The following is a 12674-nucleotide window of genomic DNA, read 5'->3' as shown; positions in this document are numbered from 1 at the left end:
AGGAGTCTACAAGGGCTTACACCTCAGCAGTAATACGCCTGCAGCACTTGTACATACAAGCTCATCATCCACATCAACTGGTTCAGCCTTGCTACAGCCTTCCAATGTAACCCAGACTGCTGGTTCCCACGGCTCGCTGAGTCACCAAGTATCCGCTGCCAACTCTGCAACAACTCAGGTCCTGATTGGGAATAACATCCGATTGACTGTCCCCTCCTCTGTTGCCACTGTAAACTCTCTAAACACCCTCAATGCACGCCATTTACCCCGGACTTTAAGTGCTGTCCCCTCATCTGCCTTAAAGCTCGCTGCAGCAGCGGCGGCCAATTGTCAGGTACCCAAGATTCCAGCAGCATCTTCTGTGGACGGAGTACCGAGGTAAGACGCTCTAAACGCTCAGCACAACGTCATTCGCTCTGTGGCCTTCACAGCCATTTTTCTTTAACCTTTCAGTTTACCTCAAATCCTTTTGTGCTTAATGATAATAAAAGCAGACTTGCGTTGGGTAAGGATACTTTTGGATTTGGCATAGTGTCTGCAGGACTATTAAAGGACATTGTATCCACGGAATAGGGAATAAATGTCTGATTCCAAGATCTGCATCTCTCCCGAATGCCCCCTGTGAATGGAGGTAGTGGTGTGCATGCGTGAACACTGCTCCTTTAACTTACATGAGGCAAGCGGAGATTGATGCGCTCAGCTGTCTCCCTCCATCCCATAGAAACTAATGGAGCGGGCGTTGAGCATTTAGTGGGTGCAGATCTTGGGGGGTCTCAGCAATCCTTGTATCTTCTATCCTGTGACTAGAGGATAATTGTCTTTGAAAGGAACCTCTCACCAGTTCAGAGCAGGTTAAACCACTTGCAGCTGCAGAACACGAAGGTGGTGCTCGTTCCACAGTGTCTCTTGTTAGAGTGTCTAATGACCACATACCTTCTAAAACTGCGCTGTCTGTTAATAGTGCCTGGGCGGGCCAGGCCTTCTCTGCTGCGCTCCATAACTCGGCCCCTCTGGATGAGCAGCATGTTATCCACAGGACAGTCCAAACCTGGCGCATGTGCCGTGTGATCACAGCCTGGTGTAAAAGTCTGTACTGTAGATTCCACTGCTTCATCTGTGCATCAGCAAGATTGGGACCCTCTTTTGGAATGACCTCTCCTGCATCGCTCATCCAGGAAGGGCAGCAGAGATGGTCCAGGCCCACCCACCCGACTTTTGGGGTGCTATTAAACTACAGCACCGGAAATATTAAAAGGCAGCTTAACAAAGTATGCGGGCACTAGACACTAAAACACAAGAAGCTGTGAAATGAGCACCACTTCCATGTTCTGTAGCAACAAGTCATTTAACCCACTCCAAACTGGTGACAGGTCCCTTTAACTCCTTAATAGCCCTTTTTTCTATTTTCGTCCGTGTCTTCCCCCCCCCCTCTTAAAAACTCCTAACTCCTTTATTTATCCATCAACGTTGCTGCATGACGGCTTGTTTTTTTGCGGGACAAGTTGTATTTTTCAATGGTGTAATTTAATGTTCCGTATAATGTACTGAAAAATATTTTAAAAAATTCTCAGTGGAGTACAATGAAGAAAACAACATTCCGCCATCTTTCAGTGCGTCTTGTTTCTACGGCGCACAAACTGCAACAAAAGTTATATAATTATGTAGTTCTATGGGTCAGTACGATTACTACGATGCCAAACTTATATAGTGTTTTGTTTTTTATTTTTTTATTTTGCTGTACTGCTTTTATTTTATTTTTTACAAAGACATTTAATTTTTTAAAATGTTCTGCCGCTATCTTCTGTGTGCAATAACGTTTTTATTTTTCTGTCGACATAGTTGTATGAGGGCTCATTTTTTGCAGGACCTCCTGTAGTTTTGCGTTGACACCATTTTTTTGAATACATATGACTTTTTGATCGCTTTTTATTGCATTTTTCCTGGGAGACAGCGTGGCCATAAAAGTGCATTTCTGGCGCTCTTTAGTGCTTTTTATCGGACGACGTTCTCCATGTGGCGTAAATAATGCGGTACTTTGATAGAACGGACTTTTACGGACGCGGCGATACCAAATATGTATTTTCGTTTTATGATTTAGATTGTTTTATTATAGATATGGCAAAAAGGGGGTGATTCTAAACTACTATTACTTTTTTTGTTTGTTTGTTTACAATTAGTAAAACTTTATTGATCTTATTTTTGCTTTCTTTCTTTATTAGTCCTCCTAAGGGACAACAACTAGCGATGCTTTGATCTCTCCTGCAGTATGATGTAATGCTATAGCATTACATCATACTGCAATCTGACAGGCAGTCCATCAAGCCACTCCACGAGGATGACTTGATAGGCAGTCTGCTAAGACAGCCCTGGGGCCTTTCAAAAGGCCGCCGGCTTCCATGACACCTGCACGGCTCCCTGCAATCTCATAGCGGGGGGCCGTACGGGACCTCCAAATATCGTTGGGAGCATTTAAAGAGTTAATAGTGTCGATGAGCCACGCAGCTTATTGCAGCTATTGTCCGCAGCTTATTGCTTTGCCTGTCATTCTTACATGGGAAATAGGAGTGTTGAACATCACATGGCTGCATTTCTTTTTTCTTTTTTTTTAGAATTTCTGTAAAAGTTGGTGAAGGTGAGACAGAAAAAACTTGTAGTAGAATCCACTTGTGATGTAAGATGTAATATGCAGACAGATACAGATCACGGCAGGACTGATGAGCTCCTTCTCTGTGGTCTGCAGAAACTGTAGGGCAAGTGTCAGGAAAGCAAATCATGAATTGAGGCTTGCAACAGAGGCCAAAAGCAATAAAAAATGGATTTTGGGGGTCAAAAGAAAAGTCAAAGATGTTATTGGATGCTTACAGGATGAAAATAGGGAATTGGTTAAGAATGATACAGAGAAGGCCGAACTTTTTAAATTCCTATTTTGTATCTGTTTTCTCTCAGAAAGTTGATGTAACCTCAACTGATTTTCCCTGTGCTATTGGGGGAATAAAAGAATGCAGGCTATCTATAAGCATAGAGATGGTGAGGGAACACTTAGCTAACTTAAATGAATTCAAGTCTCAAGGTCCAGATGAATTACATCCTAGGATACTAAAGGAAGCAGCAGAGGTAATTGCTGAACCACTCGCCATAATCTTTGAAAATTCCTGGAGAACTGGAGAAGTCCCAGAAGTTTGGAAAAGGGCAAATGTTGTCCCTGTCTTCAAAAACGGGAAGATGGTGGATTCGGGAAACTACAGGCCTGTGAGCCTGACTTCTATACCGGGAAAGATCTGTGAGCAGATTATTAACCAGCATGTATGCAAGTACTTGGATGAGATGGAGTAATTAACCAGAGCCAGCAAGGGTTTGTAACAAGTCATGTCAGACTAATCTAATTTCCTTCTATGACAGAATCACCGACTGGGTTGATCAGGAAAATGCGGTGGATATAGTAGATCTTGACTTCAGTAAAGTATTTGACAAAGTATCTCATACTATATTTATTGAAAAATGACCAAATCTGGGATTGACAAGGCAACTGTTAGGTGGATTCACAACTGGCTGAGTGATCGTACTCAAAGAGTGGTCATAAATGGCTGCATGTCCAAGTGGAAGAATGTATCAAGTGTGGTACCACAAGGCTCTGTCCTAGGCCCAGTGTTGGTCAACATTGTTATAACTGATCTGGAGGAGGGAATTGATAGGAAACTGATCAAATTTGCTGATAACACAAAGCTAGGATGGATAGCAAACACTAGGAAAGAGAGTGAGTGTTCAAAAAGATCTAGAAAAGCTTGCACAGTGGGCGGCGACTAACAGAATGGTATTTAACAAGGAGAAATACAAAAGTCCTACATCTGAACAAGAAAAATGAAAAAAGCACATACAGAATGGGAGGAATTGGGCAAAGCAGCAGCACATGTGAAAAAGACTTGGGTATACTAATAGATCATAGACTGAACATGAGTCAACAATGTGATGCAGCAGCCAAAAAGGCAAACACAATTCTGGGATGTATTAAGAGAAGCATGGAGTCTAGATCACGTGAGGTCATTATCCCCCTCTACTCTTCTTTAGTCAGACCTCATCTGGAATACTCTATCCAGTTCTTGGAACTCTACTATAAAAGAAAATATAGACAAACTGGAGCAAGTTCAGAGAAGAGTTACCAAAATGGTGAGCAGTCTGCAAATCATGTCCTATGAGGAACAGTTAAAGGGGTTGTCTCGCGAAAGCAAGTGGGTCTATACACTTCTGTATGGCCATATTAATACACTTTGTAATGTACATTGTGCATTAAATATGAGCCATACAGAAGTTATTCACTTACCTGCTCCGTTGCTAGCGTCCACGTCTCCATGGTTCCATCTAATTTCGCTGGCAGCTTGCTCTTTTAGAAGCGCTTGCGCAGTCCGTTCTTCTGCTCTGAGCACGAGCCGCTTCCGCGTGCTCGCCGCTACAGCTCTTCTGCGCATGCGCAGACGAGCTGTAGCTTCTCGGGAGCGCACTGGAGCGGCCATTCTGCTACCATCCTCTCTTAGAGGAAGGTGCAGAAACTTGAGCCGCCCAGCAGTGCCAAGAAGCCGTCCAGGTAAGTGATGGGTCGGGGGTGACGAGTGACTAACTGGCCTGGGCCCCGGGGCCTACCGCTATGGCCCGGGGCCTACAGCTGTCGCGAGGGGACTGCCGCTGGGCCCCGGCGCCTACCGCTGTGGCCCGGGGACTGCCGCTGGGCCCCGGCGCCTACCGCTGTGGCCCGGGGACTGCCGCTGGGCCCTGGGGCCTACCACTGTGGCCCGGGGCCTACATCTGCCGCGAGGGGACTGCCGCTGGGGCCAGGGGCCTAGCGCAGGGGAGCCGGGGCCTAGCACGGTGGAGCCAGGGCCTAGCGCCGGTTACCTGCTGCCTAGCGGTGGGTGACTGTGGCCCAAGAGCGTGTGCCTTGGTCGGCCGCGTTCAATCCCGAGGCCCGGTCGGTGGCTGTGGGGTCTGGTCGGCGGCCACGGTGGGTCCGGTCGGCGGCTGCGGGGCGTCTGGTTGTCAGGGAGACACAGCTGGTAGCGTCTCGGGAGCGCACACGTCGGGCTACAGCAAGCGCGGTGCACCATGGGAGAAACCCACGGTGCACCTTGAGAAAAGAACCGGCGGCCATCTTTGGGAAACGTTATATAAGTTGCTGAAACACAAGAACTGTGAGTAAAAACCTGCTTTTAAAACCCATTTACACGTGTGCATAGTAATGTATGCTTAAGAAGGGGGACTGGGCAATAAAAAAATTACACCCTTGCCTCGAGACAACCCCTTTAACCCCTTGAGTGGCACGCCCGGAAATTTTCCGGGACGAGCTCCACTGCCTATAGTGATATACCCCGGAAGATTTCCGGGCTATGTATAACTAAGGGAGCTGCAGAGCACAATGCCACAAGCTGTGACAGTGTGCTCTGCCTGCACAGACCCACAGAGAGCAGTACAAGGGCTTTGAAAAACCAGCAGAAGATATTGCCGGCATGTCGGCAATGTCCTGCTTTGTTTATAGGTTGCCATAGAGACCATCGGCTTGTCAGAAGCAAGCCGATGGTCTCTGTGGCAGGGAGAGCTGGTTGTTAGCTATCAGAGGACAGTTAGGTACCAGCTCTTACAGCAGAGATCAGAGAAAACCTCCGATCTCTGCTGTGTTAACCCTTTACATGCTGCAGTCTATGTGACTGCAGCATGTAAAGGGCTGTCACTGCAGCATGTAAAGGGCTGTCACCATCAGACCCCCGGAATGTGATCAGGGGGTCCTAATGGGTCCCTGTGGAAGTCCCCTAAAGGTACAAAAAAAAAAAAAAAAAAGGAAAAAAATTAAAAAAAATAAAAAATTATAAAAACACTTGTCTCCCTTTACTTTGTAAAAAATCAAAAATACAATCACACATGTGGTATCCATGCGTCGTAATGACCCAGAGAAGGAAGTTAATACATTATTTAACCCCTTAATGACATGGCCCCTTTTTTTTCTTTTTTCCCCATTTCTTTTTTCCCTCCCCCCTGTTTAAAAATCACAACTTGTCCCGCAAAAAACAAGCCCTCATATGGCCATGTCAATGGAAAAATGAAAAAGTTATGGCTCTTGAGACGCAGCTGCAAAATTAGTTGAAATTCAATGATTAGACCATTTTAAAAAACCTGCCCTGGTGGGCACGGCAGGGTGGTAGGAAACCCGCCACTCAAGGGGTTAAAGGATCTGGGAATATTAAGCTTGCAGAAGAGAAGGCTTACAAATATCTGATGGGCTGTCATAGTGTAGAGGGATCAGCCCTATTCTCATCTGTACAAGGAAAGACTAGAAGCAATGGGATGAAACTGAAAGGGAGGAGACACAGATTAGATATTAGACAGTGAGGGGATCAATGAGTGGAACAGGTTGCCACAGGAGGTGGGGAGTTCTCCTTCAATAAAAGTCTTCAGAGGCTGGACAAATATCTGTCTGGGAAGATTTAGTGATCCTGCACTGAGCAGGGGGTCGGACCCGATGACCCTGGAGGTCTCTTCCAACTCTTCCAGTCTATGATATTTAATTATTTTCTGCCGCAATGTTCTGTGTGCAATAACGTTTTTATTTTTCCATCGATGTAGTTGTGTAAGAGCTCATTTTTTGTGGGACGTCCTGTAGTTTGCATTGGTACCATTTTGGAATACATACAACTTTTTGATTGCTTTTAATTGCATTTTTCTTAAAGACAGGGTGACCAAAAAAGCGCATTTTTTTTTTTTCTGACGACGTTCACCTTCCGGGGTAAATAATGCGTTACTTTGATAGATCAGACTTTTACGGACACGGCGATACTAAATAGGTATTTTTGTTTTATTTAGATTCTTTTATTATAAATATAGCAAAAGGGTTGTGTGTTTTGTTTTTTTTTGTTAACTTTGATTTTTTTTTTCTAAATAGTTAGTAAAACTTTATTAATCCTATACCATAGTATTATATCATACTGCTATCGAGCAGGCAGTCGATCAAGCCACCCCACAGGGACAGCTTGATAGGCATTCTGCGATGACACCCGCACGGCTCCCTGCGATTTAAATGCCGCTTTCAGAATTGACAACAGCATTTAAAGGGCTAACTGCTTCAATCAGCCGCGTGGTTGATCACAGCTGGTGCTTTTGGGTATTGATGCGCGATATCTCTTCATTGACCACCGATACAGGCAGTCAAGAGGCGTATTGGCGGTCACTAAAGGGTTAATACAGTCATACTGCACCATGCTGTTGATTTTGGATAGACTAGCTGTATGCAGTGAGAATTATGATATAGATTTTGTGGTTATTGTGTTAGTACTACTTGTACCGACTCATCAACACGGGGTCCCTTGATGAACTTCACTCATACTGATGGTGGAAGAACAGGTAGCAGTAACTGGTTAAATTGTTGGGTTGTGTGACCCGTCTCTATATCCTTTAGGGCTCCTGTCCACGGGTGATGGTTCATTGCGTTATCCGCGGCGATCATCCGGCCACGGGTAACGCAGTGAATGCTTTCCATATCATTGCTATGGAAAGCGCAGCCCTGACGTCCATGGGCGGAGAATCCAAATCGTGGCATGCTGCGATTTTCTGCAGTGAGCCCATCTGTCAGGCTCAGTGCGGAGATCTGACAGCGCTCCCCCCACGTCCCCCGCGGCAGAATATCGCTAGCTGTGGACAGAGGGCCTTAGGCCTCATGTCCACGGGGAAAATCAGGCCCGCCGCGGATTCTTCATGTAGAATCCGTAGCGGGTCCCTCCTGCCCCGCGGACATGAGGCTGAAAATCAGAATAAACTCACCTGCTTCGGACGATGCGGATCTTCCTTCCTCCGCGGCCGGATCTTCTTTCTTCGGCCCGGCGGATGTGCTTGGCAGAAGAAAGAAGAAGATCCGGCCGCGAAGGAAGGAAGATCTGCATCGTCTGGAGCAGGTGAGTTTAATTCTAGTATGGGTCTCCCGCGGATCCGGACGGCTTCCATAGGCTTCAATAGAAGCATGCGGGAGACTCGCACGAAAATGGAGAATGTCCATTTTTTTCCCCGCACGCGGATCCGCGCCTGACAGGCAAAATGACATCCACAGGTATTTAACTACCTGCGGGTGTCCAATGCATCCCTATGGGGCGCGGATCCGCGTGCGTGAAAAACACTGCGGATTTTAATCCTTCTTTTCCCTGTGGACATGAGGCCTTAGGGCTCATGTCCACGAGCAACAGAAGAATTAAAATCCGCAGCAGATTTTAACTCTTCTCCTGCACGCGGATCCGCATCCCATAGGGATGCATTGACCACCCGCGGGTAGATAAATACCCGCGGATCGTCAATAAAAGTGATTTTTTTAAAAATGGAGCATGAAAAAAATCTGGACCATGCTCCATTTTCATGCGGGTCTCCCGCGGGGACGGCTCCCGCAGGCTTCTATGGAAGCCGTCCGAATCCGCAGGAGACAAAAATCAGATTTTACTCACCCGCTCCGTTTCTTCTCTTCGCCGCCGCGCCATCTTCTCTCAGTCGCGGCCGGATCATTTTGCTTCGGGACGGCGCATGCGCGGGGCACGTCACCGACGTCATCCCGCGCATCCACCGGGCCGAAGAAAGAAGATCCGGCCGCGACGCAGAGAAGATGACGCCGCATCGAAGGAAGTATCCGGAACGTGCGAGAGGTAAGTTTTATTCTGATTTATTCTTATTTTCAGCCCTCTTGTCCGCGGGGCAGGAGGGACCCGCTGCAAATTCTCCCTGGAGAATCCGTAGCAGGCCTGATTTTCCCTGTGGACATGAGGCCTTAGGGGGCGTCCGAGGGAAAAATCTTTCAAATCTCATCTGGATTGTTTTTTCTTGTTTGGCTGCGGTTCCCTTGGATGTGATCCGGGATACAGAACGCTCTCATATTGGGGGAAGTCACATTATTGGTCACATGCTTCATATTATATGGATAAAACTTCCATTTTAGGTTCATAACTGTGAGACTTTGTAAACTTCCTGGAGCCCAACATCGGCCCTCGGTCAATCTGTTTGCGTAGAATATAATCCACATTGTTGTTGTTTTTCCTGTTTACTGAATTGCTTTTACTTTCTTCCAGGGAAAACCACGAAACAGAAAAGCCAGCAGCACTGAGCAGTATAGCAGACAACACAGTAGCCATGGAGGTGACGTAGCCGGGGCGCGGCGGACTGCAGGGACTCTGTCTAGGTGCTATGCATCAGTAGCATTATGAATGCAAGGGATGATGGGAAGCCGCACACCGCTTCTCCTCGCAGACGGACACATCTCTCATGCTTTGATTTCTTTTCTTTTTTTCGTACTGTTAATAGGAAAGAATAAAACGTGTAAATTATGAAATACAGCAATTATCTGTACAGTACCGCATCTTTGTAATCCCCTTGTATATATGTTACTTGAATACAGAACTGTTCATTTGTGATGCTTTGCACTGGGGGGGGGGAGGGGGGTAACGAAAAACTGGGGAAAACAAACTGCAACAAAGTAAGAGTGTGAGATTGTATAGACGAGACGAGAAGTGTCATCACATCATGTGCATGGTGCGGAACCTGCTGTTTTATCTATTTATTGTGCCGTGTTTACAGGTTTTTGTACACTGTACCTTCATTGGTTCCTGTGCTGTAGTAAATGTGTTAGGTAGCCGTGGACTCCTTGGTATTTGTAAATGGTATAACATAACTTGGTTCCCCGGGCTCTGGTAGGAGGGGTGACAAGATAATAATGAAGTCTCTTCAATCTTCCCTTCCCCCGCTCACCTGGACGTCACGTTGGTGGTTTCTGGTACTTCAGGCACTAAAAGGTTTTGTTGCTGCTTTACAAACGACCCTCCTCTTCCTCTTCCTCCTCCTCCCCGTCTCCTCCTACACCAAAAAGTGTTAAATCAAGTATGCAAACTGAGTCCATTCAACTGGAGTTTTTTTTTTATGTTGTCTGCCCTACTTTTTTTTTTTTTTAAAGAAAAAATAGAAAAAAAAAACACTTTAAAAAAATTGTATTTTTTTATGGTGTAATTGTTTAAAGACTTCATTCTTTACTTGTTCTTAAGAAAACACAAAAAGGACATAAGGGAGAAGATGCAGTGATTGCTGTACGTCTCATCATTCCAGTTTCTACAACAGCCAGCTTTTTTCTTTTCCTCCTTTTATTTTTCCTCTTTCTCCCGAAGGCTGCAGGAACCACAACTCTCGGGTGCCTTCCGTGGGGATCGGAGCTCTCTTCTGTGAAGAGCAGGTACTCTACAGACTACTGGCCCAGTCCACCGGCATCTGCATTATCCCTCTTGGAATGGATTCTGGCAGGATACACCAGGGCATTACGTGTTGACAGACGATGTGTGCCGACGTTTCTTCTTTTTTTTTTTTTTTTTTTTTTTAATCCTTTTTTTTCTGTATTAATTTCTGCTCTGAGTTTGTTGTCAATTTCAATGTTCTGCACTTGTTTCTTAAATGGAAGGAAAGAAAAAGCTCCCACTAAATTAAGGAAATATTAAAATACGTAAAAACTGTTGGCTGGCTCATCGTGGTGGTTTCAGACTTCGTTGTGCTTGTCTTCTCTACAAATATTGTACCGAGGTCACAGCCGCGTAAAGCGCTCGTGTTTCCGTTCAAACCTGTGACTTTGGGCTGTCGGGGGGGGAATGCATTTCAATGGCTGCCAATGTGTGGTCAGTGGCGGTCCGACCCCCTGGACTTCCGCTGATCAGCACCGCATCTGTACATGGCGCTTGTGCTTATAGCTAAGCCTCATTCATTCCAATGAGCCCCAGTGGTGCAGGAGCGTGCAGTCATACAGACTATTGGCCACGTGATTGTGTGCTGGAACGTCGCCTTCATCCGGCCATTTACACAATCTGACAAGAAGCGGGATTTAAGAACGGCAGGTAAAATCCTTTGTGCGGTCGGACTGCGTGCAAGCGGCCGTATGAAGGTGACGCTGCGGCACACAAATGGGTAGCCAATAGTCTAGCCGCTGCTCCTTTGTTTGTCTTTAGAGGTTCGCACGCCGCTGTTGTGAATGCTCACTTGTGTGCCGTGCACAACCACTGCAGGTACCACTATTCCCTTGTGCTTTGCTTTTTTTTTTTCTTTTCTGGTTTTTAGCCGTTCACGGACCCCTTTGTCCTGTTGTACAGTTGTTGGCTGAGGGGTCAGACTCCCACCAAGCTCACATTCATGGCCTATCAAGAAACAAGGCAATCAACGTGTATTCATCAGAAAGGAACTACATTTCTGCTGCATGTTGAGATTACTCGTGTTAACTGTGCAAGAACTAGCAAAAGTTCAAATGACTTGATTTGCCTAAAATAATGTTTTTGTGCTGAAAAGTACCTCAGGAGTGTTGACTCGCAGGGGTCCCACTTCCTTCTATGTTGCTGTCCACCGCCTGTTGTCAAGTCGTCATGCCAATAGCTCTAATAACCCATAAGACCGAAAACAGGAGGGGGATGACAGATGCTGCCCATAGAAGTTTATGGCGAGGGGAGGAGAAGGAAGGAAACGCCATGGATGTGCTGCTGAATCTGACAACTAGTGATGGAGCCTGTGGATGGAAGAACTGGCGAGCAGGATACCGGTCATATAATGGCCACATACAGATTGGTCCTGAAGTCACCTCAAAGTCTGGGGACACTTTAATAATCTTACAATTGACAGGTCTTTAAAGGGGGTCTTTTGACTTGTGACACTTCTTCAATATGAAGGGTCGTGACCAGCAAGGCTCTGGGGTTCACAGCACATCAGTTACTGTAGGGGCCTCGCCTGCTGTATAATGAAGTGCTGCACCACAGGGGGACGTGTCCCATGTATGACGCATGCACTTTTCATGTGTAATATCCTGTACATCCAGGTTTGCTGCGTATGTTAAATTCCCATAGCCTTTATTACACACCAAGATAGGTGGTGGGTTTTTTTTTACACGCGTGAGTAGCTCAATAGAAATGGATGGGCTTTTAGCACCGCATATAATGCCCCTGTGAGCCTCTAGGTATATGCATCAGCAAGACCCCCATACAATATGCTACTGTGCAAAGCAGACAGGTTTAAAGCCTTTCTTAAAGGGCAACTTAACGCACGCGTGTGTGTGTGTGTATGTGTGTGTGTGTGTGTGTGTGTGTGTATATATATATATATATATATATATATATATATATATTAGCCTTGTGACATGCCATATGTCTTGAACAGTGGGGATGCGGGTGCTGGGACCCCTGCGAACCGCTAAAACAAATGGGCAGTAGTGCTTATGCAGAGCAGTTGGCCTGTTTACTGCTTGTAGTCCAATAAAGGCTTCTTACAAAGTCAGGCTAGTTCATACACAGAATAAGCACCCCTGCCCATTTGTTTTAGTGATCGTGGGGGTCCCAGCACCCGGGCCCTCACTGATCAAAACGTATGTCACTGAGATGTCAGAAGCTTGTAAAACGTTTAGCTGCCCTTTTTAAGAAAGGCTTCGGGTTCTTGTACATCAGCTGAATTCTTCGCCCCAATGTAAAAGCGCCGCCGACACGCACGTCTATCATGTTTCTCCCACTGGCCGAGAATCAAAGTGGTGCGCAGAACTTGTGCGATTTATTAACCCATTGTTTCCAATGGATTCATTTACACCAGAGGTTTTTTTTTCCCCTGTGAAACGGAAAGACAGAATCCGCATTCATTTTGGGGCGATTCCAACCAAG

General features: G+C 46.1%; 1 protein-coding gene across 3 annotated transcripts in view; it reads left to right on the top strand.

Annotated features, from left to right (window-relative positions):
- Positions 1 to 10505, top strand: part of EPC1 (enhancer of polycomb homolog 1) — an 88893-nt gene extending 78388 nt beyond the window's left edge. For all 3 annotated transcript variants that reach the window (XM_066585204.1, XM_066585203.1, XM_066585202.1), the window contains 2 exons: positions 3 to 378; positions 9081 to 10505. In XM_066585204.1, coding sequence (XP_066441301.1) covers positions 3 to 378; positions 9081 to 9156 — 452 coding nt within the window. In that variant the 3' untranslated portion in view covers positions 9157 to 10505. The remainder of the gene's footprint in view (positions 1 to 2; positions 379 to 9080) is intronic.
- Positions 10506 to 12674: the final 2169 nt, after the last annotated feature.

The sequence above is a fragment of the Eleutherodactylus coqui genome, chromosome 12 (assembly GCF_035609145.1).
Source record: "Eleutherodactylus coqui strain aEleCoq1 chromosome 12, aEleCoq1.hap1, whole genome shotgun sequence".
Lineage (NCBI taxonomy): Eukaryota > Metazoa > Chordata > Amphibia > Anura > Eleutherodactylidae > Eleutherodactylus > Eleutherodactylus coqui.
This window is presented reverse-complemented; position numbering and strand designations above follow the sequence as displayed.